The sequence below is a fragment of the Leiobunum rupestre genome, chromosome 4 (genome assembly GCF_980474605.1).
Source record: "Leiobunum rupestre chromosome 4, qqLeiRupe1.1.hap1, whole genome shotgun sequence".
Classification (NCBI taxonomy): domain Eukaryota; kingdom Metazoa; phylum Arthropoda; class Arachnida; order Opiliones; family Sclerosomatidae; genus Leiobunum; species Leiobunum rupestre.
The window spans coordinates 60740490-60763280 of NC_143387.1; the positions used below are offsets into that span (position 1 = coordinate 60740490).

Genomic DNA, 22791 nt, shown 5'->3' on the forward strand with positions numbered 1-22791 from the left:
AATGAAAACCAGTTAAAATGAGTAATATAATACACGCAGGCTGCAATAAAATTTAATAAATCAATTTATAATTTTGGCTTCCAGCTTGGTCTAAGGACGCTATTTTATTTTTGGTACTACTTTTTTTCCTTCAAAATACGTCATAATACTAAGAACCAATGGAAAGCGCCCACGGTTTCTGGACTGTCGCAGAATGATCTATCATCAAAATGGGTTCAATGAGAAATGGAATACATTCCCCGAAGGTATTTATTATGAACTTCTGGTATTATGCATATTTTGTAACGTGGAAAACTTTAATCTATAAAAAAATAAATAAAGATGGTTTTCTATTCGTTAATTATTCCATCAGCTTCAAAACCTCTCCGACGAAACGCTCGCGTGCGTTTATAACTGGCGCGAACACCAACCCGGTGTGACACCGCTAATAATGAAAAGCGGCCGCGACGGGGATCGTGCGCAATCTTTGAAATATAATTCGCCCCCCCCCCGCCTTTATCAAACTAATTCAACTTTGGTTATATATCTCCTTCGAGAATCTTTATCGAGTATAGGATAGGGGACGGGGGGGGGGGGTGAACCTAATAAAAATCCGCGAGACTGTATACAAGAAAGGGAGGAGCCAGGGAAGGGGAAAGGTTGCGCGAGGGGGGAAGAGCGAGTGGCAGCCATCCCCCATACCCTTTCGCGACGACGTCACAATGACGTCAAACGGTCCCCGCTTCCAGTTCGCAACCGCACCGTGCGGGTAATCGATAGAGAATGTAAACTCAGGGGTTTCCAGCCTCTCTGGTATTCTCGCAGCGACGCCCGACCGAAGGAACGACAGAAAGGAACGCACGGAGAGAGAAGGTAGCGATCAAGCCAGTCAGCCGCTCACGAGCGGACCAGACACCAGCGATAGACTCCAATCCGCCAACGGCACGAATATGCTTAGTTTCATAATAAACTTATATCTCGACTAGTCAACCCTATCACTATAGTTAATTGAACCCGTAAATTAAAAGCTCTTTGTTTTCACTCAACGAACGACTCGTTAGGTAGATCGTACGCGGTATCACCGCCAGCAGCTTAGGCCAAGTCTCTCTCTTTCCCGGCGCCACGACATGCTCGTCCGACTCCTGCGATGGGAAATCCCGTTACTCCTCTGCTTCTTATGGCTTCGAATCTCCAGCCAGAACAGCCCCGCGGAAGTCTTCACCAATTCCTTCTACGTGCGGCTCAACGCCGATCACGGAAAACAAGTAGCCGACCAGGTCGCCAACAGGAACGGCTTCGTCAATCTGGGGCCCGTAAGTATTTCTACTTTCAAATCGAACTCTCCACTTTTTTCTAATTCTTCACTATGACGCGCTCCTAACTCTGCATTTCGCAGTCACGTTGAACCGCTATGTTATTCGAAGATTTATCGCGCGGGTGGGTGGGTCGGGAGAGGGAGGGTTTGATAATTTTGAACAGCCTATACGCGGTTTTCGCGTGTTTGCTCGTGATTAGAATATTAGCGGAGGGAACGAAACTGCTCGCTGTTGAATTTTGATTGCTCTTTTTCCCGTTTGTTCGTGCAGAGAGAGGCACTGATCATAAATCCTGATGGTACTTTGAAATTGGGTTTTTAAATTTAATGCTCTGATTAGACCCCGCATATGATGGTTGTCCTTTACATTGATTACGAACTAGATCCTTTTTCTCTACGCGTAAAAGTTTATTATTGCTCCGCTTAAAAATGGTTCGAAATGGCAAAGTCTATCAATAAAATGAAAGTTTATTCTCTCTTTTCCTCTGACGAAACTATTCCTTGTTTATGTTGGGCGTAAAATTTCAAACAATTTTCGACATAACGAAGTGGAAACGTCATCTTAGATTTATTAAAATTTAAAATTAAACACTTGTAGCATTAGGTACAGGTGAAAAGTTTCCATTATTTCAACAAGCACTATATAAACAGTAACTTGCGAGTCCTGGGTGTCGGAGAAATTACTTCTCGGCGATTTCCTCGAAGATGTTTTATTTAAAATTGTTCTTGAATTTAACAAAATATTTTTTAATAGCAGTACTATTTTAAATGCGATAAAAGACACCACTTTTATTTAAATGAGAAGTTAATATCTTACTAGCTTGTAAAAATGCACCGCGTAATCTTTGAGGCTCGGGGCAGATTTCAATGGTCGCAAATTTGCGTGTATTACTCCGTCTATGTAAAATGGTAAGATTGTACTTCCTATTAATATTTTGTCATTTATAAATCATATTTTATTCTGTTATAGTTTTAATAGTGGTTTATCGACCATTTTTTATTCCTGTAATATAGCTTTAATAAGTTAGTATACATCATTAGCAATATTTTTCTTACAAAACGTGTATTGAAAAATCAGCGGGAACCCGCGAAGGACCATGTTTCAAACTAATAATATTACCAATTCCGGGAGAGGAATATTTATAAAGTAAGAGGTTAATCACAACCTTCTGCTTAAACATATATAGAGTAATTTCCATGACGTCACCGTTGAATTTATCCTTGGCAAATAAAAGTTGGAAAATAACCCTTATATAAATTATTGATCAATACGGGGCGTTTTATAAGGACTTTTAATATATTGGAAAGCGAGAAATTAGAGGACTATAAAACTCTAAAATGAGACTCTTCCAATCTCTGGGGTACACGTTTTCCCGCTTATGTCAGGCACGCAATCTCGGTCATTCTCAGTAGCGGACATTAAAAGCCTTTTAGTAAGTAAGCGAAGGCGGGGGCTTTTAAGGCCCCGACCGTAAAGTGCAGCTACAACCGCATAGTGCCCTCCCCCCGAATTAAACTAATTCGAAAACTGGCAGTTTCCTCTTTGCTCGAAATTGCCGCTTTCAACGTTGAAAATCCCGGCAGCACAGTTTCCACGAAACTCTTAACACTTTTAAGAGCGCGGACTATTTTGGGACTTGGAATGATTCGCTAGACTTACTCCAAAATTGTTACTAAGTGCAAAAATGTGCAAAAAAAGCTTGACCAAAATAAAGCACGCGAGATAAAATATTCCCCATTTGTCGAACTTTTTAATTATGTTATTTGAGACCATTACGGGGTACTTTGTCATCGAGTAAAATATTTAGGATCGGAAGATTGAATTGTTGCCACGGAAGAAACAAGTTCTCCAAGAAGGCGATAATATTATTTCGTGCCCATATTCCATTTAAGCAGGTATAATAAAATCACGAATTTAGTTATTAACCTTAAATTTAAGTGAAATATTACTTCTTGGCCATATACGGCTTCGATAAGTAAGTGCCACCCTTATTTATTACTTCTGGCCATACACGGCTTCGATGAAATATAATCCCCCCTCCCTCCTCTCACGGCTTCGATAAGTAAGTGTCACACTTATTTATATATAATAATATAAAAACCAACCATATATGACCAATATTTGCAGTTTTTGCGTTAAAGCTGAGTGAAGTGAGGGGATCGGAAATTAGGATAAATCCTTTACACTTTACAGGAAAAATAAGATTTTAGAAATGCTGAAATCTCAAAAATTTATAAATAATTAAAAAAAAAACATAAATCCAGGCGAAGTTCATAATTTAAAATCTCCAAATCAGTTTCGAATTTTCTGAAACCATCTCCAGACTCACAATTCACAAAATTACGCCCAACTTCTTTCTCGTAGTGAAGTGTTTTAACGCGATCTTCCATAGGTTTTAGCAAAACTTGTTAGTTGTTTGTTTAACTATTTAAAATAAATAAATAAACCGATTTTACTATTTCTTGAATCTAATTTGGAAGCACTGCCTTCTGACGTTCCCATTTAAACCTTTAGTTGTCAGTTGATTTCACATGACTATCTCTTCAATTGAATTTGGAAGCACGGCCTTCTGACGTTCCCGTTTAAGCCTTTAGCTTGTTTCACTCAACCTCACTATCTAATAACTCTGTATCAAAAACACCCAAAATAAGCATAGACCGGGGCCGTTTATTCAGGGCTACGGGATTTTTGGCAAACCTCATACGTTTCGTATATCTCGGCAGTATTATGATAGTAGGCCATGTAACAATTATATCTAACCTACCTGGAGGTCACCGCAAAACAACCAGATGACGCCTTGATTTCGTGTTATCCGGCTTGTAACGGAAGAAAGCCCGATCACTAGATGACACGTTAACAAAAACGAACAATTTTTCCGGGAGAAGGGTCTGATGTCAGTCCGCAAGCGACAATGGCGGCCGCCATATTGACGCGTTCCGAGTGAAAGGCATATCGCGTTTCTTGCCAATTATCGCGGCGCGAAGAAAATTACTTTTGGGGAAACACGAGCTATCCAGAGAGTACGAGTCTGCATGGCGAAATATTATTCTCAAGGGGTTAAGACGCTTATTGACGCGGTGGTGGACGCTGAACTTGTTAAAATCCCGCGAAGTAACGGCAAAAAGAAAACGGCGAAGCAAAGAGAGTAAATAGACTCGTTAATTAGATTTTAGTTTCGGCGAATCTCCTCCCGGTTTTGGTAAAATGCGGCAATTTCTGTCTCGCGGCAAGCAAACGGAACACATTTATTTGTTCTCTTTCGTGCCTGCAATTAAATAGTTTGTTCGACAATTCCCCCCGATTTTCGTATTTCGAGACTCATTTCATTAATTTGTAAAGACGTTAAAAGGCGCAACCCCTCCATTGGAATTCCGCATTTTGGGGGAACTATGGAAATGACACGCCGATGGACGGATTACGCAAACGGAATCCAACAAAGAGAAATCGACTCGACGGAAAATAAAAGCCTGCTAACCACGATTATAATACATACCTTCGAGTTCGGAAATTTCGTGCTGTATCGCTTAATCGGATCTTTCGCGCAAATTTATATCATGCGAAAGACTACTCTCTACCATTAATCTATAATTATAGCATACATTTTAAAATTCAATTCCATTTTAAAAATATAATTATATTATATCCCGAAAATGTGAAGGTTAATTGAACTAATTACTTATATATCCGCGATGCGTAGTGACGTAGTATTGACGACTTACTCGAAAAGTCAAGTACCTCTAGCGAGAAAAATAACTAACTTATTTACGCCTCGGCATTGAAACGATGAGCACCTCTAGCGAGAAAAATAAGTAACTTACGCATCGGCACTTTAACGATGACTCGATGAGCCCCTCTAGCGAGAAAAATAAGGAACTTATTTACGCCTCGGCATTGAAATGATGAGCACATCTAGCGAGAAAAATAAGTAACTTACGCATCGGCACTTTAATGATGAGCCCCTCTAGCGAGAAAAATAAGGAACTTATTTAGGCCTCGGCATTGAAATGATGAGCACATCTAGCGAGAAAAATAAGCAACTTACGCATCGGCACTTAAACGATTAGCCCCTCTAGCGATAAAAATAAGGAACTTATTTACGCCTCGGCATTGAAATGATGAGCACCTCTAGCGAGAAAAATAAGCAACTTACGCATCGGCACTTAAACGATGAGCCCCTCTAGCGAGAAAAATAAGGAACTTATTTACGCCTCGGCATTGAAATGATGAGCACCTCTAGCGAGAAAAATAAGTAACTTACGCATCGGCACTTTAATGATGAGCCCCTCTAGCGAGAAAAATAAGGAACTTATTTACGCCTCGGCATTGAAACGATGAGCACCTCTAGCGAGAAAAATAAGTAACTTACGCATCGGCACTTTAACGATGACTCGATGAGCCCCTCTAGCGAGAAAAATAAGGAACTTATTTACGCCTTGGCATTGAAATGATGAGCACCTCTAGCGAGAAAAATAAGCAACTTACGCATCGGCACTTAAACGATGAGCCCCTCTAGCGAGAAAAATAAGGAACTTATTTACGCCTCGGCATTGAAATGATGAGCACCTCTAGCGAGAAAAATAAGTAACTTACGCATCGGCACTTAAACGATGAGCCCCTCTAGCGAGAAAAATAAGGAACTTATTTACGCCTCGGCATTGAAATGATGAGCACATCCAGCGAGAAAAATAAGCAACTTACGCATCGGCACTTTAACGATGAGCCCCTCTAGCGAGAAAAATAAACAACTTACGCTTCGCCACTGAAACGTATCAACGGTTCCCAACCTTATGTTGTTTCTTTTCCGTGGTTTTTAAAAATAGGCCTATTTTCTGGGTGTTTTGCTTTATTTATGTTAGGTTAAGGTAAGGGTTACTTCATATGGTTTATTTTTAGCTTAAAAAAATCAGGGTTGGCACAATTTTACCAAGGGTGGAAAATAACTAGATTTTTCCGCGGTTTTTCCCACATATTGTTTTCCTGTTAAAAACCGTGTGGTAAATCGTACTTCCATGGTTTTTTCCACCTCTAGTGGCAAAATTCAATAAAAAATAAATAATAAAAGCAGTATATTCTTCTATTCTATTCACTCTTCTTCTGGCCTTTTTTCATCTCTCCTATTCGCAATGACCAAATTAGTCACTTAATAGATATATCAATGATTAATTTAGCATGAAAAGAGTTTTTTCCGGTTTTTTCCATTTTTTCCGGTTTTTACCAGTTTTCCCCACATGTCCCGCCAAAAACCTGTTTTTGCCAACCCTGAAAAAAATACTTTGGTATGTGCTCTGACCAATGAAAATTTATAATGGGAACCTTTGCTAGTATTGCTACGTTAAGTCACCTGGCACCTTGTACTTACACACTAGGGGCGAACATTTCGAATTTTGCGTACGGGATTTTGAACCTCAAAGTTATTTCAAAAATTGAAAATGGATTTTCAGATTTCAGAGTAAGATTTTCTCGTGTATTCCTAGTTTTATAGGCTGATTTCGAAGTTTTGGAAATAATTTTGGTCCTGATCTCGTTATTTTCAAGTTGATTTAAATTTTTTTATGAATGTCACTCCCCTAGAAATAAACACACCGAAGATTGGGAACTTTAACACTTATGTGAAACGTAATAAAACATTTAAGTCACAAGCAACCATCGTCAGTTATTGGTACCTGGCCGCCAACGATTTGAAATTCATGTATGATTTACTTTGGAAGTATATTTTCAGGTTGAGGTAAAGGTAATGACTTAGAAATGACCGTGTTATAAATTAAACGCTCTTCCATCAGCCTTAGTATATTAGGGAGGCATTATCTGTTCAAAAGACAATTTAAGAAAACCAAAATTAGTCCTGTGTTTGAGAGATCTCCATGGATTCAAATGAAATGAAAAAGGGTTTTGTTTGTACTTCCGTAGCACTGGTGCTATACCACCACTTGTGAGTTGCTTCCAAAATCTGACAATCTAAGAGAACGTGCTAATTCAGCGAAATAACGTCAAATAGTAGTTGATTTTGGACCAGCTTGGTGTCGCTGCATTCGATATCCTACTGCTTAGCGATGCGATGGTTGAACGGAATACGTAAAGCGCTTATTGACTAGATCTGAAGCGGCTAACGAACAGAAGCAAGCCTTAGATACTTGGAGTTTAGTCTCATAGAATGTTGAAACAAACTGAGTTCCACATTGAGCTTTCTAAACTAACCCTCTGCCTGGAATTTTGTATCTTGAAAATTTTAATTTCTAGTTCAAAAGAATTAATTTATCATTTTTCGTTCAAAAGATATCAATTCCAATTTCTAGAACAAAAGATAGCAATTCCAATTTCTAGAACAAAAGATAGCAATTCCAATTTCTAGAACAAAAGATAGCAATTCCAATTTCTAGAACAAAAGATAGCAATTCCAATTTCTAGAACAAAAGATAGCAATTCCAATTTCTAGAACAAAAGATAGCAATTCCAATTTCTAGAACAAAAGATAGCAATTCCAATTTCTAGAACAAAAGATAGCAATTCCAATTTCTAGAACAAAAGATAGCAATTCCAATTTCTAGAACAAAAGATAGCAATTCCAATTTCTAGAACAAAAGATAGCAATTCCAATTTCTAGAACAAAAGATAGCAATTCTAAATTTTCTTTCAAAAGATATAAATTATAATTTTTCATTCAAAAGATATCAATTCGAATTCCTTAAGCCGTTATCGATTGTAATATCTATATTGTATAATTTAGCAAAAACTGAAAAAAGGATTCCACGAATTCCAATTCGTTGACGAATAACCGACCCCGCCGCATCCATTTTTCCCATCATAAATCAACAAAAATACCCCTCAAACCTTGAAAATAAGATAAAAATGTACAGTGTAACATTTCCTATAAATATGAAATAACATTGATCAATTTGGTGGACGTCAAGATTGAGTAAAGCCATCCTCGTTTCCTTCAAAAACAGAAATAACAAAATAATGTTTTCACGATCAGCGCATACGCTGTAGAGATAAGAAGGTTCTGGCCTCGTTTGGGGGACCTACAGCCCATCATCTATAGCCCGTGCAGAAGGATGAAAACTTTTGTTATTTCTCATCTCGCGCGGCACGTACAGAAATATCAAAGTTATCGCAATTTATTCCATAAGCAGGAAATGATTCAAATCGACATCAACAATACTAGAAGTATATGTAACCTAGGAGCAACAAACACAGCACCCTACACAAGAAGAACGCAACCTGTCAAAAGTCGTGCATTTTATTGTGTACACTTTTCATTGGTTAGACGCTTTAGCGCCTGCTGCCTTCGGAAGGGGAAATTCGGAAATTGTCTTCCCTCCGCCAGTAAAACCTTCAGTAAAGGCTCGTCCAATGAAATTTGTACACAACCCTGCGTTAGCGTGTTTAAAGGCTAGCTGCGTTCTCCTTGTGTTTGTTGCTCCTAGGTGTAACATAATTACTCAAAAGTATGCCACTAGCTCTATTTCTTCACTAACGGTTTGTTTCACAGATATTGCGTCATCCGTACCCTACGTAATATTTGACGTCATCGAATCTCAAATGCCGATTATGCCGTCGCGCAATTAGCTCTACGTCTGATAAACCGACGGCCATTAAACGAACCGGTTTGAACAACCAAGGCTTAGGAGCTAAAATGAACTACAATATACTGTCAAGTGCTGTTATTGCAATTAATATGCAAATTAATGAAGTTTTCGGAGACTTAGGTTCTAAAATAAATTTGCATTGTCAAATAAAAGAAGCAGATTTATTGGAAAAAGTAGTTGAAATTCAGGTTGAGCTTTTCTGGGGCATCTACAAGGTTGGAGTCTTTGCAGATTCTTTTGAGCCTAGGCCTAACTCTTCTAGGCTTGATATGGGTTTTGATAACGATGGTGGAATATCCCACTTCGACGACTTGTTCCATTTTCGGAAAGCGATCACTGAACCGACCCGTATTGGTCATTTTCCCTAACCTTTTCTTTTTCTAAACTACTCATTATTTAACTTCATCCGCACAAACCGAGCGAGTTTATAAATTTCAATAAAGCTACATTGGGCTGACTAAAATTCCGACACCAAAGATTCCTTCTCAATTTAGAGGTTTTCCATTGGCTGAAATAAATATGTTAGTAGCCAATAGTGTGACTCCCAAAATTACTAGGATGAATAAAAAGGTTAAAATCTAACGTAGTCCACCTTTTTACTGGTTCGTGGTGAAACAAACCGCTAGTGAAGATTATTGAATGGAATAAAGGTACAGTGGCATACTTATGAGTAATTATGTTACGTGGCATGCAGGGCTGGCCACCACCCTCCTACGCATTGTAACCCTGCCACCTGAATTATTGGCTTCAAAAGTCGCTTGATGACTTAGGCCTAAGGTGGTGCCTTGGGTACTAGCCTAGCTGATTATTATAATTATTATTATTATTATTATGCTAGAAGTATATAGTTTATCATTTACGTTAGAAGTACGCATCTAGGCCCCAAACCGCGGCATCCCTCCTTAAATCAACCGCGTGTATTACTCCGCCTCACAATGTGAACTGTAAAAAAATATACTATCTAGGGATATTTAGTTATTTATAAAACTATATTTTACCGCGTAATTGAATATTAGAATTGCTTCCGAAAACGAATTTTGGGAAAATAATCCGGATCCGGCAAAGGTATACGTTTCCAAAAGAGAATCCTATTTGCAGTATAGAGAGACTGATACTTGTCTCGTAAGACATACATTATAAACTGATGATAATACTTATCTTCAAATGCGAAGCCTCTTTCGAGAGAGCTTTACTGTACTATTATAATAGTTTAAAAGTTTCCTTTTGACCGTGAGATATAAAAACCTTTTCTTTTCTCGCATCCGATAAGGAAATCGATTTCGCTCTACTCGAAACTCATCCCCCTCTTTCGCCTGCCCCCTCTCACGGGAGACAAAAGTATTCAAATTTTATGTTAATGACCATGTTTTATTCCTCCTATTTCCACTTCAGTCCCAACTTTTTCCCAGATACATTTTTTCCATAGTAACGAGAAAACTAACTATAGAAAGTTTTCGACTTTTTCCACCGAGGGAACTGTATGGGTTTTTTCGGGCTGTTATCGAATTGTGTATACTCTATATTATCCGATTACCTTTGGCTACCTCCCAAAAACCTACGGCTCATTTCGAGGTACGCTTTTGGCTGAAAGATGGCAGTGTTGTACCTGATAAATATACCAAAAATGTTGTTATTTCTACTTAGGGAAAATTGCCTAGTTGAGTCGATTTTTAGCGTTGCTAACAATCGAAGAGTAAGCTCCTTCTTCCCGAAAAAGATACATTGGTTCCCTAAAACCAGGAACTCTATTATTCCTAATTCACCAATCCCTTCTCGTAATGGGGCTAAATTATACTTAGATGCCGACGGATAGCCCATGTTATTTCTCATCGCAATTTATTCCATAAGAAGGAAATGGTTCAAATCGATATCAACAATACTAGAAGCATATGTAACCTAATTACTAGCTCTATTTCTTCACTAACGGTTTGTTTCACAGATATTGCGTCATCCGTACCCTACGTAATATTTGACGTCATCGAATTTCAAATGCCGATTATACCGCCACGCATTTAGCTCTACGTCTGATAAACCGACGGCCATTAAACGAACCGGTTTGAACAACCAAGGCTTAGGAGCTAAAATGAACTACAATATACTGTCAAGTGCTGTTATTGCAATTAATATGCAAATTAATGAAGTTTTCGGAGACTCAGGTTCAATATGATCAAACATAATATACCCTTGATACCCTCAGGGCTGTAGCTAGGCAGGGGCGGGCGGGGCAGACGGATTGGGCGCCACTGGCGTAAGGGTCTAGGGGCACCAAAATATAATTTTTCTATAAGCGATTTAAGCCTATTGGGGGGTGCTAAATTTTCACTCAGCCCGGGCGTAATTTTTGCTAGCTACGGTCCTGGATACCCTAGATTCGAAATAAAAGCTTCGCGGGTAGTCAATAGCGTTTACCCACTTCCTGCTGGAACTCCGAAAACATTAGATAAGACTACGGCCAACTTTGATGACGCGCTGTTCACGCAACAGCGATTCATCAAAGTTGGCCGTGATAGAACTAATACAGCGACCGATGGAGAACGATTTTTCGGAGGTCACGTGCCGGAAGTGCGTAAACGCTTCGTTACAAAACTGCCAATCGGAAAGCTCTCAGAATTCGAATCAAGGATACGGAGCTCTATATTATCTTGGCTTTGATCATTATCCCTAAATATAAACAAATACATACTTGTATAATTGACTGTATTTTTAGACATATGATCAAAGCTGGTAATAACTTTCTAAATTTTCTAATTATATTTTTGAAAATAATGTACATGCCTAGAGCTTAGGAATTTATCAATCCCATTTCAAAAAGATCCCCTGAAAAAAAAGGATTAATAGTAATGAGGTTAAATCCGTTCTAAAAAACGAGTAGGGATAAAGTTATCTTTATTTTCCACAGCCTACAGCAGTCCCTTTTGAAAATATAGACATTCGAAATAGCTTTCACGATCTGATATCAACAAAACAATTATGGCTGCGTTCAACAACTACCGTAAAATAATCCGATACTTCTGATGCGTTACCGTTCGATTGCTTATCGTGACGTAAATGGTTGTTGAACGCAAAAACGCTCAAAACTGGTTTAAAATGAATCAATCAAAATGGCGGCAAGCAGAAATCTTCTACGCGCGTGTGACCTTCATGATACCTATCAGAAAAACCTGCTCGTAGAACAGGTTTAGGGCTCGGGGATTGGTAAACCTTTATCCATAAATAAAATTTTCCAGTTTTTTCCGATAAATTATTATTTGAATAAAGCTGTTCTTCGTATTATTCGATTAATTTTATCCGAATAAATTAACCACTTCATATTTTGATTAATTTTATCACCGTTTATTTATCGTTTAATACTTTTGTTTATCTAAGGAATTCTAAACTCGTAATTAAAATTATTTATGTCAATCTTTTTTTTACAGTTAATTTTTCAACCAAATGAAAACTAATGTGTAAACTTATTTTATTTCGTAAATTTAATTAACTGTTTTATGATTTTCGGTCAAGTTCTTTATTTAGATAATATAGCTATTTTTCGATAAAGAGAAACGGCAATCGTACACAAATTATATAAATTAGCTATTGTCGGAAAAAAGGACTTTTGAACTTTTGTTTCTTATAACCTTTCGAAAATCCGAAATTCGAACAATTTAACTACATTTGTCAAACGCTAGAATTATTTAGTTTTTGGCAGTTAACTGCGCGTTACGATGGCGGAAGCTTCGGTACAAGATATAGATAGAGCTACCGAGGAAGTAGGCCCCAACCTGGTTTCTTCAACCGGTACAAGTACCACCTGGTTTCTTCAATCGGTACAAGTACCACCTGGTTTCTTCAATCGGTACAAGTACCACCTGGTTTCTTCAACCGGTACAAGTACCACCTGGTTTCTTCAACCGGTACAAGTACCACCTGGTTTCTTCAACCGGTACAAGTACCACCTGGTTTCTTCAACCGGTACAAGTACCACCTGGTTTCTTCAACCGGTACAAGTACCACCTGGTTTCTTCAACCGGTACAAGTACCACCTGGTTTCTTCAACCGGTACAAGTACCACTTGGTTTCTTCAACCGGTACAAGTACCACCTGGTTTCTTCAACCGGTTCAAGTACCACCTGGTTTCTTCAACCGTTACAAGTACCACCTGGTTTCTTCAACCGTTACAAGTACCACCTGGTTTCTTCAACCGGTACAAGTACCACCTGGTTTCTTCAACCGGTACAAGTACCACCTGGTTTCTTCAATCGGTACAAGTACCACTTGGTTTCTTCAACCGGTACAAGTACCACTTGGTTTCTTCAACCGGTACAAGTACCACCTGGTTTCTTCAACCGGTTCAAGTACCACTTGGTTTCTTCAACCGGTACAAGTACCACCTGGTTTCTTCAACCGTTACAAGTACCACCTGGTTTCTTCAACCGGTACAAGTACCACCTGGTTTCTTCAACCGTTACAAGTACCACCTGGTTTCTTCAATCGGTACAAAGTACCACCTGGTTTCTTCAATCGGTACAAGTACGGATGCCCACCCTCTCGGGACATTTATCTTTGACTCCAGGCACTAGGCTATGATAGGGCCTCTAATTTTCTGGTCTGCAGATCTTCAAGACCAGTTCAGCCACTTTAGCGCGACACCTGCTTTATTAATTTGGTGGGTGTTCAGTATTTAAAACTTTAGAAAGTTCTAATGTCTCCAAAGACTTTGTTTTCATAACCCAATATTTAAGGGGAATGTGTCAAAGTACTTACATCTTATTTCATTTCTAGCCTTTCTTATTGGAATTTAAGTCTATGTTTGAGCCGAAGAATATTGAATTTAGATCTAGCATTATTACCCGACTTAAACGATATATTTGAAATATATTTAGTCGAGTAATACAGAATTTGGAAAATTACATATGTTTTGTTGTTCGTTTAAAATAGCATTCTTTCTATTTGATTTGAAAAATATTTTTGATTAATTAATGACGGTAAAATTGTTCAAAAAGACGATGTTTACTTTTCTCTAAAATATTTTCAATTTCTTTCTATTACGAACCTATAATCTGTTTGGTTATTTCTAAATATTAAATAACAGTTACAAAATTTAATAGCTAAAGCTCTTCGTCGTTTTTCGGGTAAAATATATTTTCGAAAACATAGGCAATGATAAACTTATTATGTTTAAAAAACCAGTTATGTTTATATACATAAAAACGTAATCAGCTAAACAATATGAAATTTATTTGAACTAAAATGTCATCGGAGAAACGTGCGAGAGATTTATTCGGAAAATTATCTGTAAATTGTACGATTATTTATAGTTCACTGAATTTTTCGATCGAAATGATCAGAAAACCCCGAGCCCTAAACAGGTTAATTTGATAGCTTACCGATACCCATCGTACCATCACAACCGGATGCAGCAAATATCGGTCAACAACTGTTACTTTTTTTCTGATACATAATCTGGAAGGAATCAGAAGGTTGTTGAACTCAGCTTAGGTTTACACGTAATCCTTGTGGATCAAGCATTACTGCACCGCATTCGACGATATAACACCATTAGTGATTCTATGAGAATGCCTCCTATACAGCGTTTTGAAATTGAATTTTTGCTGACAAAGATAAATATCAATAAAATGTATCTCGATTCTAAGAGTAGAATTCACTGACACCAGAGGATCATCATGGAATTTCTGCGAATTATTTTTGCCAATGCATTTGTAATGTTTTTTGTCAGACTCTAAAATTAAGTTAGCCTCTATTGGACAAAATTGATATAAAGTGCATAGACACGCGCAATTTCAGTTACTTGGTACCTCGATATATAGTTATAATTAAGTAAAAAATTTCATTTAAAACGGTTAATCAATAATCTGCTATAATGATGTTAAAGGTCGTTCCCGACATGGTGCGTTGGGTTAGAGAATATCTAATTATTATTATAATCGTAAGTCTATGACATTGTTCGATAAGTGCTTCCAAACAATTCTCAGATAACAGATGCGTTTCTGAACCAAGGAAATAATTAATATAGCTGAGATATCAGATTATCAATCTTAACGCTCAGATATTATCAGATGCGTTTATATTGGTCAAAATACAAACCAGATAGTTTAAGCCAAAAACATATCTTATTTTTTTGTAAATCGACAGAGCGGAAGGTTCCCAGTTTTCAGATACCTCACAGTTATCGATTTTTATTTATCGATTAAATACCTTTAAACATTAATAACTGTTTATTTTAATTGGCATCTGAAAATATTATATATCTACAGTCTACTAAGTACTAAACGTGTAGGTCAGATAACTGTTGAGAAAACTGAATCTGTTGATATGAATGGTATCGGATCAATTTAGATCGGCTACTTGCAAAAATGTATAAAATATATACTTTTTGAGTAATTTTTACTATTATATTTAAAATTTCCAAATTTTAGTCGATGATAATAATACGATAGCTTCGCTTCAATAACTGTAAATTACAATTTATTGATATTTAATTTTGTCACCAAAAGTTGATTTGAAAACACCGAGCAACACGACAAGTTAACGCCCAGAAAATAATGGATTTCAACCTTCACGTCGAGCTATCGGAGTTTTTAGATGTCAGGGAACGTATAACTTTGCTCTGTACTCTTGGCTCCGCGCCAAAAACGAGGCATCAAAATCCTCCCCGAAGGACGAAAATGGCTAATCCTGACAAAGTAGAACAAGAAGAAATAAAAATGTAACTAAAAAAAAGAGAAGGCGCGGAAAAAGATTGGGGAGCCCTTTGCTGGGAATAACACGGGTGTCTTAAGATATTCCTTTCGCTCTGATGCCCTTCTTCCGTGGATCTGTCATCCGGGCAGCCTCGGGATCTGTCCTAATGGAACGCGGACCAAAGACAGAGCCGTAAGGAACCAGAGTTTCCATTTCGAGTCTAGACGCGATTCCTCGAAATATTCGGCGTCCTGGGAAAAGGGAAAAAGTACGCGACTGTCATTTAAAATGCGAATTTTTACGCCCCCCTTCTCCCCCCTCTGTCCTTCGTAGTCGCAACTTACACATAAGAAATTGTTGGCGTCGACATTTTACATTTATTCGAGAGCGTCGACGCAAAATTAGAATATATCCTAATAAGCGCTTAAATAAAACATCCTTCAAGGAAATCGCTAAGAAGTAATATTTCCGAGAGCCAGGACCTGCAAGTTACTGTTTATATAGTGCTTGTGCCTGTAAATAGAACGTCGTGTTTTTTCCAAGCCTTAATCCGTCAAAAAAAGCTACCTGGTTAAAAGGAAACACTTACTACGTACCGTACAGGTGAAAAGTTTCATTATTTGAACAAGCACTATATAAACAGTGACTTGCAGGTCCTGGCTCTCGGAAATATTACTTCTTGGCGATTTCCTTGAAGAGGTTTTATTGAAGCATCTATTTTCGCATCTTTATTTGTGCATCCGGCTTTAGCATAAAGATCGCGAGCGAATTTGCGCGTGCATTCGTCGTTTCAAAAACCAAGTTCGAGCACGAGCAAGCGAAGAGTGTGCGGTAATTAGGATTTTTTCTAATTTCATGTCGCTAGCTTAGCTTCTCATGTGTGCAGCCAGCTTGGTCTAACGGGGATTTTTTGCGTGAACGCTCACAGCTGCGACGGTTTTGCCAAGTGAAACCAGCATTAACGGAAATCTTAAGAGATGGCGCCATAGATATAGGAAACGTATATAAAGGTCTAGATAAAATATTTCAAAGGGAGTGAATACGGAGGTGACAGCAAGCAGAAACGCGTAATTTCTGCAGGCTATCCTTATAAGACGCTATCTATCGGTAAGAAAGCTCGTGCTATCGTCGCGAGAGCCATTGTCTCCTGCTTAAAAATTATACTAAAAGTCACCAACAGATGGTGTTTAAAGACTACGGGCTGCGTAAAGGTCAAGCACTTAGTACTAAAATGCTAAGAGAGCTCGCGCTCTTGGTCACGTGCCTTCCTCGGTGTCTGCTAGGTGTCAATTCCGTATTTTATGTTAGGCTTAGACGCCCCGAAATTTATCTAGACCTTTATATACATTTCTTATATCTATGGATGGCGCTCACCATCATGGGGTTTTCTCCTTAGTGAGAACCTGCCCTTAATAGCTTAATTTCCAATAGCGTGCGTCATAATGTATTTTTCAAAGTTGAGATTAACGCCGATACACATAAGGGCTGGTTTTCACCAGGGCAAAAATGCCACGACGGCCAGAAAATAACCGTTAGGTCTAATACAATAGTTTTTGCGTCGACGATCGCCATCGTAGCTTTTTTTGCCCTAGTGCAGACCAGTGTGAACACAGTTTATTATCTTGGCGCTCGGCATCGCGGCGTTTTTCCCCTTTTGTAAACTAGCCCTTATTTTTGGCACCATTTTAAGCCCAACCGTCATGGACGAAATTAAGAGTACCTCGATGAATCACATTCGATTGTTTTATCAGAGCCTTCCTGTGGATGGGGGCGCCACTGGTACAACCGTTTGGTTTGAGGTACAACACCTAGTGACTTCACAGAGATAAGAGCACTACGGTTCATTAACTTTGTAATGATATTTTCGGCAACAGTGCAACACGGTTGTTTCGATTATTAGAGATGTTAAGCAATCGATGTTTCGAACGTCAAATCCTTCCACTGTGTTTGGTAGACTTGTTGTCAAGGTATCGTGGCAATACTGTAAAAGCGTCCTTAAGTTTCAAAGTACTTTGCTTAAATTCTCTAATGAGAGAGAGCGTGCTGAAAAATCTCCCACACAAGTCGTGTAGCTTGTTATTCTTTTGGAGGCGCCCTGGTTCAGCGGGAGGGCAGGGGAGGGGTGACTAGGGGAAGACTTACTTTTTGATTATGCCTCTTTGATTAGAAAAGGCAAACTTTCTGGAGTCCGAAACTTTCCCAAGGTTAGATAGAGCGCAACCTCTAGCGTTGACGGGCTTTTCAATTCCCTCGTTTGTTTGTTCTTAGCTAGTTTTATTATGGACAAACAACGAAATATATTTTTCCCGCGTTTCCCTTTAACCGTGTACTATTTTGAGAGAGAACAACAGAGTGGTCATAGCTCGTTAAGTGAGGCTTCGGCCGACGTCTAGTGTGTAAATAAACGGTTGTTTATAAACGCGACTGTACGCGTTCCCAGCGGTGAGTCGCGCATTTACGACGCGATAGTACTTTTCTCAAAGCTAGTTTCGGGAAATAAACAATAAATAGAATCTATTCTTCTACCAGGAGACTATTTCGGGCAAAGTTTGATCGCCCTTATAGCTGAAACGTCTACGGATGAAGTTGGCCTGTGTTGTATCATAAAACCCTCCTCTGTCGGGAATCGGCGTAACATAGCCAAAGATTAATGGCCAAGTTTTGCAGACGATAAAAAAATATACTTTGTATCGACTTTGGTTCCCAGGGTATTCTCTTTGTCTAAAATACTCATTGGTTAAAGCTAGTGGCTGTAGGAACGTGGATAGAATCGCTAATATCAAAATCGATTTATTTAAAAAGCTAACATCCAGCCTTGATCGAAACCCTAGCTGCCTTATATCCTTTTGATAACTCAATGAAAAACGTTAATGGATCAGTGTTCGTTGTACTGGTTTTTCTTTTTGATCTATGGAGCCTCCTCTGTCGCGCAATTCGAACCTGTATGGACAGAAATCGATAACCGTACTTGGAATGACCATCTACCCGTATCCTCTGAGTTAATAGACAGTTTCAGCGCCTCACTAAAATGTACGAAAGGGAATCTCAGAGTCAAACGGCCTTACAGTCGTCCCGATTTTGGGACTGAAACGCTAGAATTAAAATCACGAACGACTTTTACTTTGTATATTTCCTATAGACACTTGATTTGTACAACCAAATTTATCGAAACTTCCATGCGTTCCCATTTCGTGGGTGATAAAACTGTTTATTTTGTCAGGGAATTTAAATTACGTAAAACTACGTGACGTTGAATTTTTAACTTTTGAATGGCTGTTAAAAGATTTTCGATTTCGTCCAGCCGGGGCGACTGCCGACAATAAAATGGATTATGTTAGCTCGGAAGATGATCACAACATAAAATGGATTTAAGAAACAAAATGAATCATGTTAGCTCGGAAGGTGATCACAACCTAAAATGGATTTAAGAAATCTAATGGATCATGTTAGCTCGGAAGGTGATCACAACCTAAAATGGATTTAAGAAACCCAATGGATCATGTTAGCTCGGAAAGGGATCACAACTTAAAATGGATTTAAGAAACCTAATGGATCATGTTAGCTCGGAAGGTGATCACAACCTAAAATGGATTTAAGAAATCTAATGGATCATGTTAGCTCGGAAGGTGATCACAACCTAAAATGGATTTAAGAAACCCAATGGATCATGTTAGCTCGGAAAGGGATCACAACTTAAAATGGATTTAAGAAACCTAATGGATCATGTTAGCTCGGAAAGGGATCACAACTTAAAATGGATTTAAGAAACCTAATGGATCATGTTAGCTCGGAAAGGGATCACAACTTAAAATGGATTTAAGAAACCTAATGGATCATGTTAGCTCGGAAAGGGATCACAACTTAAAATGGATTTAAGAAACCTAATGGATCATGTTAGCTCGGAAAGGGATCACAACTTAAAATGGATTTAAGAAACCTAATGGATCATGTTAGCTCGGAAAGGGATCACAACTTAAAATGGATTTAAGAAACCTAATGGATCATGTTAGCTCGGAAAGGGATCACAACTTAAAATGGATTTAAGAAACCTAATGGATCATGTTAGCTCGGAAAGGGATCACAACTTAAAATGGATTTAAGAAACCCAATGGATCATGTTAGCTCGGAAAGGGATCACAACTTAAAATGGATTTAAGAAACCTAATGGATCATGTTAGCTCGGAAAGGGATCACAACTTAAAATGGATTTAAGAAACCTAATGGATCATGTTAGCTCGGAAAGGGATCACAACTTAAAATGGATTTAAGAAACCTAATGGATCATGTTAGCTCGGAAAGGGATCACAACTTAAAATGGATTTAAGAAACCTAATGGATCATGTTAGCTCGGAAAGGGATCACAACTTAAAATGGATTTAAGAAACCTAATGGATCATGTTAGCTCGGAAAGGGATCACAACTTAAAATGGATTTAAGAAACCCAATGGATCATGTTAGCTCGGAAGGTGATCACAACCTAAAATGGATTTAAGAAACCCAATGGATCATGTTAACTCGGAAGGTGATCATGGCATAAAATGGATTTAAGAAACCATAATTCGTTTTCTCGCCGAAGAAAAGAGATAATGGAGTACTTAAGCCAAGGCTTAAGACTATCGTTCTCAAATCGGACGCAAAAACGAGCCCTACCCACAAAGTTCCGCCACGATAGCATCGAAAGTAAAACCAAGTACCAATTCCAAGTAGCGTTATTAATTCTTGGTATAGACAATAACAGCAAAATGTGAACGTTGTTTAATATATGAATAGTGTTTGTATTTTAGTTTTATTAAACAAAAAGTAAAATAAGCGTAAGTTTCGTCATTTTATTATACACCATAGAAACTTCTTTAGCCTGATCAGAATCTGTTGCCTGAATTTAATGTATATTAATAAGTACTACTAATAACTCAGTATATTCGTCATTGAAAAATCTTCTGATAACACTCGCTACGACTTGTTTTTCGCTTAACTATAGTAATATAATATACTCCCTTTAAGAAAAGGTAATTTTTTCCAATATGTGCAAACACTGCTTTATGTTGAAGTAGATTTAATTGGAAAGTAATTTTGTCATAGCCAAAATAAAAAATAGAAACCTACGCGTATTAGGAAATCTCGTTAAAATCTGATTTAGCAATTGATTTCCATTGGATTGCACACATTAGAAAACTTTTGATATAACCAGAAGTTTATAATAATCCCCCTTGGGAAGAAATTATTCCGCCTATGCTAGAAACGTGTAATATGGTTCTTTCGGTATTGACTTAAGAAATCACTGACCTTAAAAACGCGGATCCTAGAATTGATTACGCGCTGAAAAAAAAACCAGAAAACACGAGACCCTAACTCAAAATTTTAAATTTTAGTAAAAATAGATTTAAATATTAAGAAAAAGTATTGAACGATGATTTTTTTTAAAATGATAAAAATCGATAAATTTGAAAATATAGCGGCACAATTTTAAATATTTTTTGTAAAAATACATAGGTTGAAATGTTTTTTTCGAACAACTAAAAAAAAAGCAAATTTGCGTAAGTCGAGTTACCTAGTTTCGGAACTAATGTATCGATTTGTCATTTCATTATATTTAATCGTTTTCCGATATTTTCAAACGTACACGTCCGCCAGAGAGAGAGTGAAAATCAAAAGAACGAAACAAGTAAAACGTATAGTTATACTTTTTCCCTTTCCGAAAGGATTTTTTTATAAACTTCTGTTAATACTTTATATTTAATTTTTTTTTATATCTGTGGGTAGAAATCTCATAGGAGGTACAAATTATATATGAAATATCTATCTCATTAAATATTCCCAAAAGGATTCAACCCTGAAATCCAGTTCAATTTAAAGGTCAAAAGGTCATTCATACCCTTACAATACCAATGCCGCGGGTAAAGACGGCGGTAACGTCAACAAGGAAAAGTCTTTTAATATAATTTAACTTCTCAGCCTCGTAAATGTGGATAAACTCTTAGTACGTGTGTATCGGACATTTTAGCCATATCGCGTCCTTCGTAATTATTTCACCAAATTTAATTACTTGTCGATAGAAGCCGCTACTGTCTGTCTCGTATTATATTCTAGAGTGAGAGTGAGCGAGGACCAATGAGAACGCGACCCAATTAAGAAGTAGCTTAATGAAGGCTTCTGCAAAAATAAACGCTATTGGATTTTCAATTAATGCGTCGTCGCGACCAGCCGCCACTAGGGGGAGCCCTTCTTTCTTTCGAGTCATTTTTTTCCCACTGTCCATTCGGTATCTGTATAGAGATTGCTATCCGGGGTGAGAAGGGAGGGCCAGACGAGTAGACGAAGCCGGAGAAGATTGCGTGTAGAGGGCGTTAATTAACTACGCTGTATACTCCAAACTCATTGGCGAAATAAGCTTTCATCCTTCAGCGCCATCTACGGAGATACAAGTATTCCTCGAGTCTTTTGAAATTCCTCAACGCGTCCGTATTTGCTGCATTGGGCGTTCCGAAATTGAGCCTCGAGGGGTTTCCAATTCGTATACACGACGCGCGTTCTCTCTACGCGACTCTAGCATCCAATCGCCTCCTCGATCCCCCGTTTGTCCGTACCACGAGACTTCGTAACGTTTAGGCGCCGGGAACTGGAAGGTTTGAAAGGACAAGTTTTCGGAGTGGAATGGAACGTCTGGCTGATCATCCGAATTGTATTGAGACTTTTTGAAAGACGAGAATGTAGGTTTCGCGGTTCCCAAAAGTGAATTAATCATTTTTAATGTTATTACATTTCTATAGAGGAATTTTCGTTATTAAATTTAATAGAATCAGGAACGTATAACCGGAAGATACAAGGGTACTTAGACTTTAAAAGTTAATTGAATAATGTTAAGGGCTTAGGGGCAAATTATAAGATCTTCCGATTTTATCTTAGTACCAAAGGCATCTTACCTTAGCCCCAAGTTATCTAGCGATGTTTAATGCCTTTAAATCAGAAAATAATGATTTACCTTTCTATACACGAAATCAATGTTACCTGAGACAGCTAAAGCAGTCAGCATTAAATATTTATAAACATCCATTTTTTAAGGGGGAAGACTACAGTGGCCATTGTCTACTTTCGCGCTATTTCAAGCTGAACTCTTTTAATTTTGTATTTAATATTAATATTTAAGTGTAGAACAGCCTCTTGTTTAGTGACTAAAATAATTTTGATAAATTTAAATTTAAAAGTAATTAAGTTATAACGTTTTAATTCAG

General features: G+C 37.9%; 1 protein-coding gene across 2 annotated transcripts in view; it reads left to right on the plus strand.

Annotated features, from left to right (window-relative positions):
- The first annotated feature begins 788 nt into the window (after positions 1–788).
- The window catches only part of amon (prohormone processing protease amontillado), a 64719-nt gene continuing 42716 nt past the window's right edge, over positions 789–22791 (plus strand). For both annotated transcript variants that reach the window (XM_090173647.1, XM_090173646.1), the window contains exon 1: positions 789–1292. In XM_090173647.1, the coding sequence (XP_090029773.1) occupies positions 1107–1292 (186 nt within the window). In that variant the 5' untranslated portion in view covers positions 789–1106. The remainder of the gene's footprint in view (positions 1293–22791) is intronic.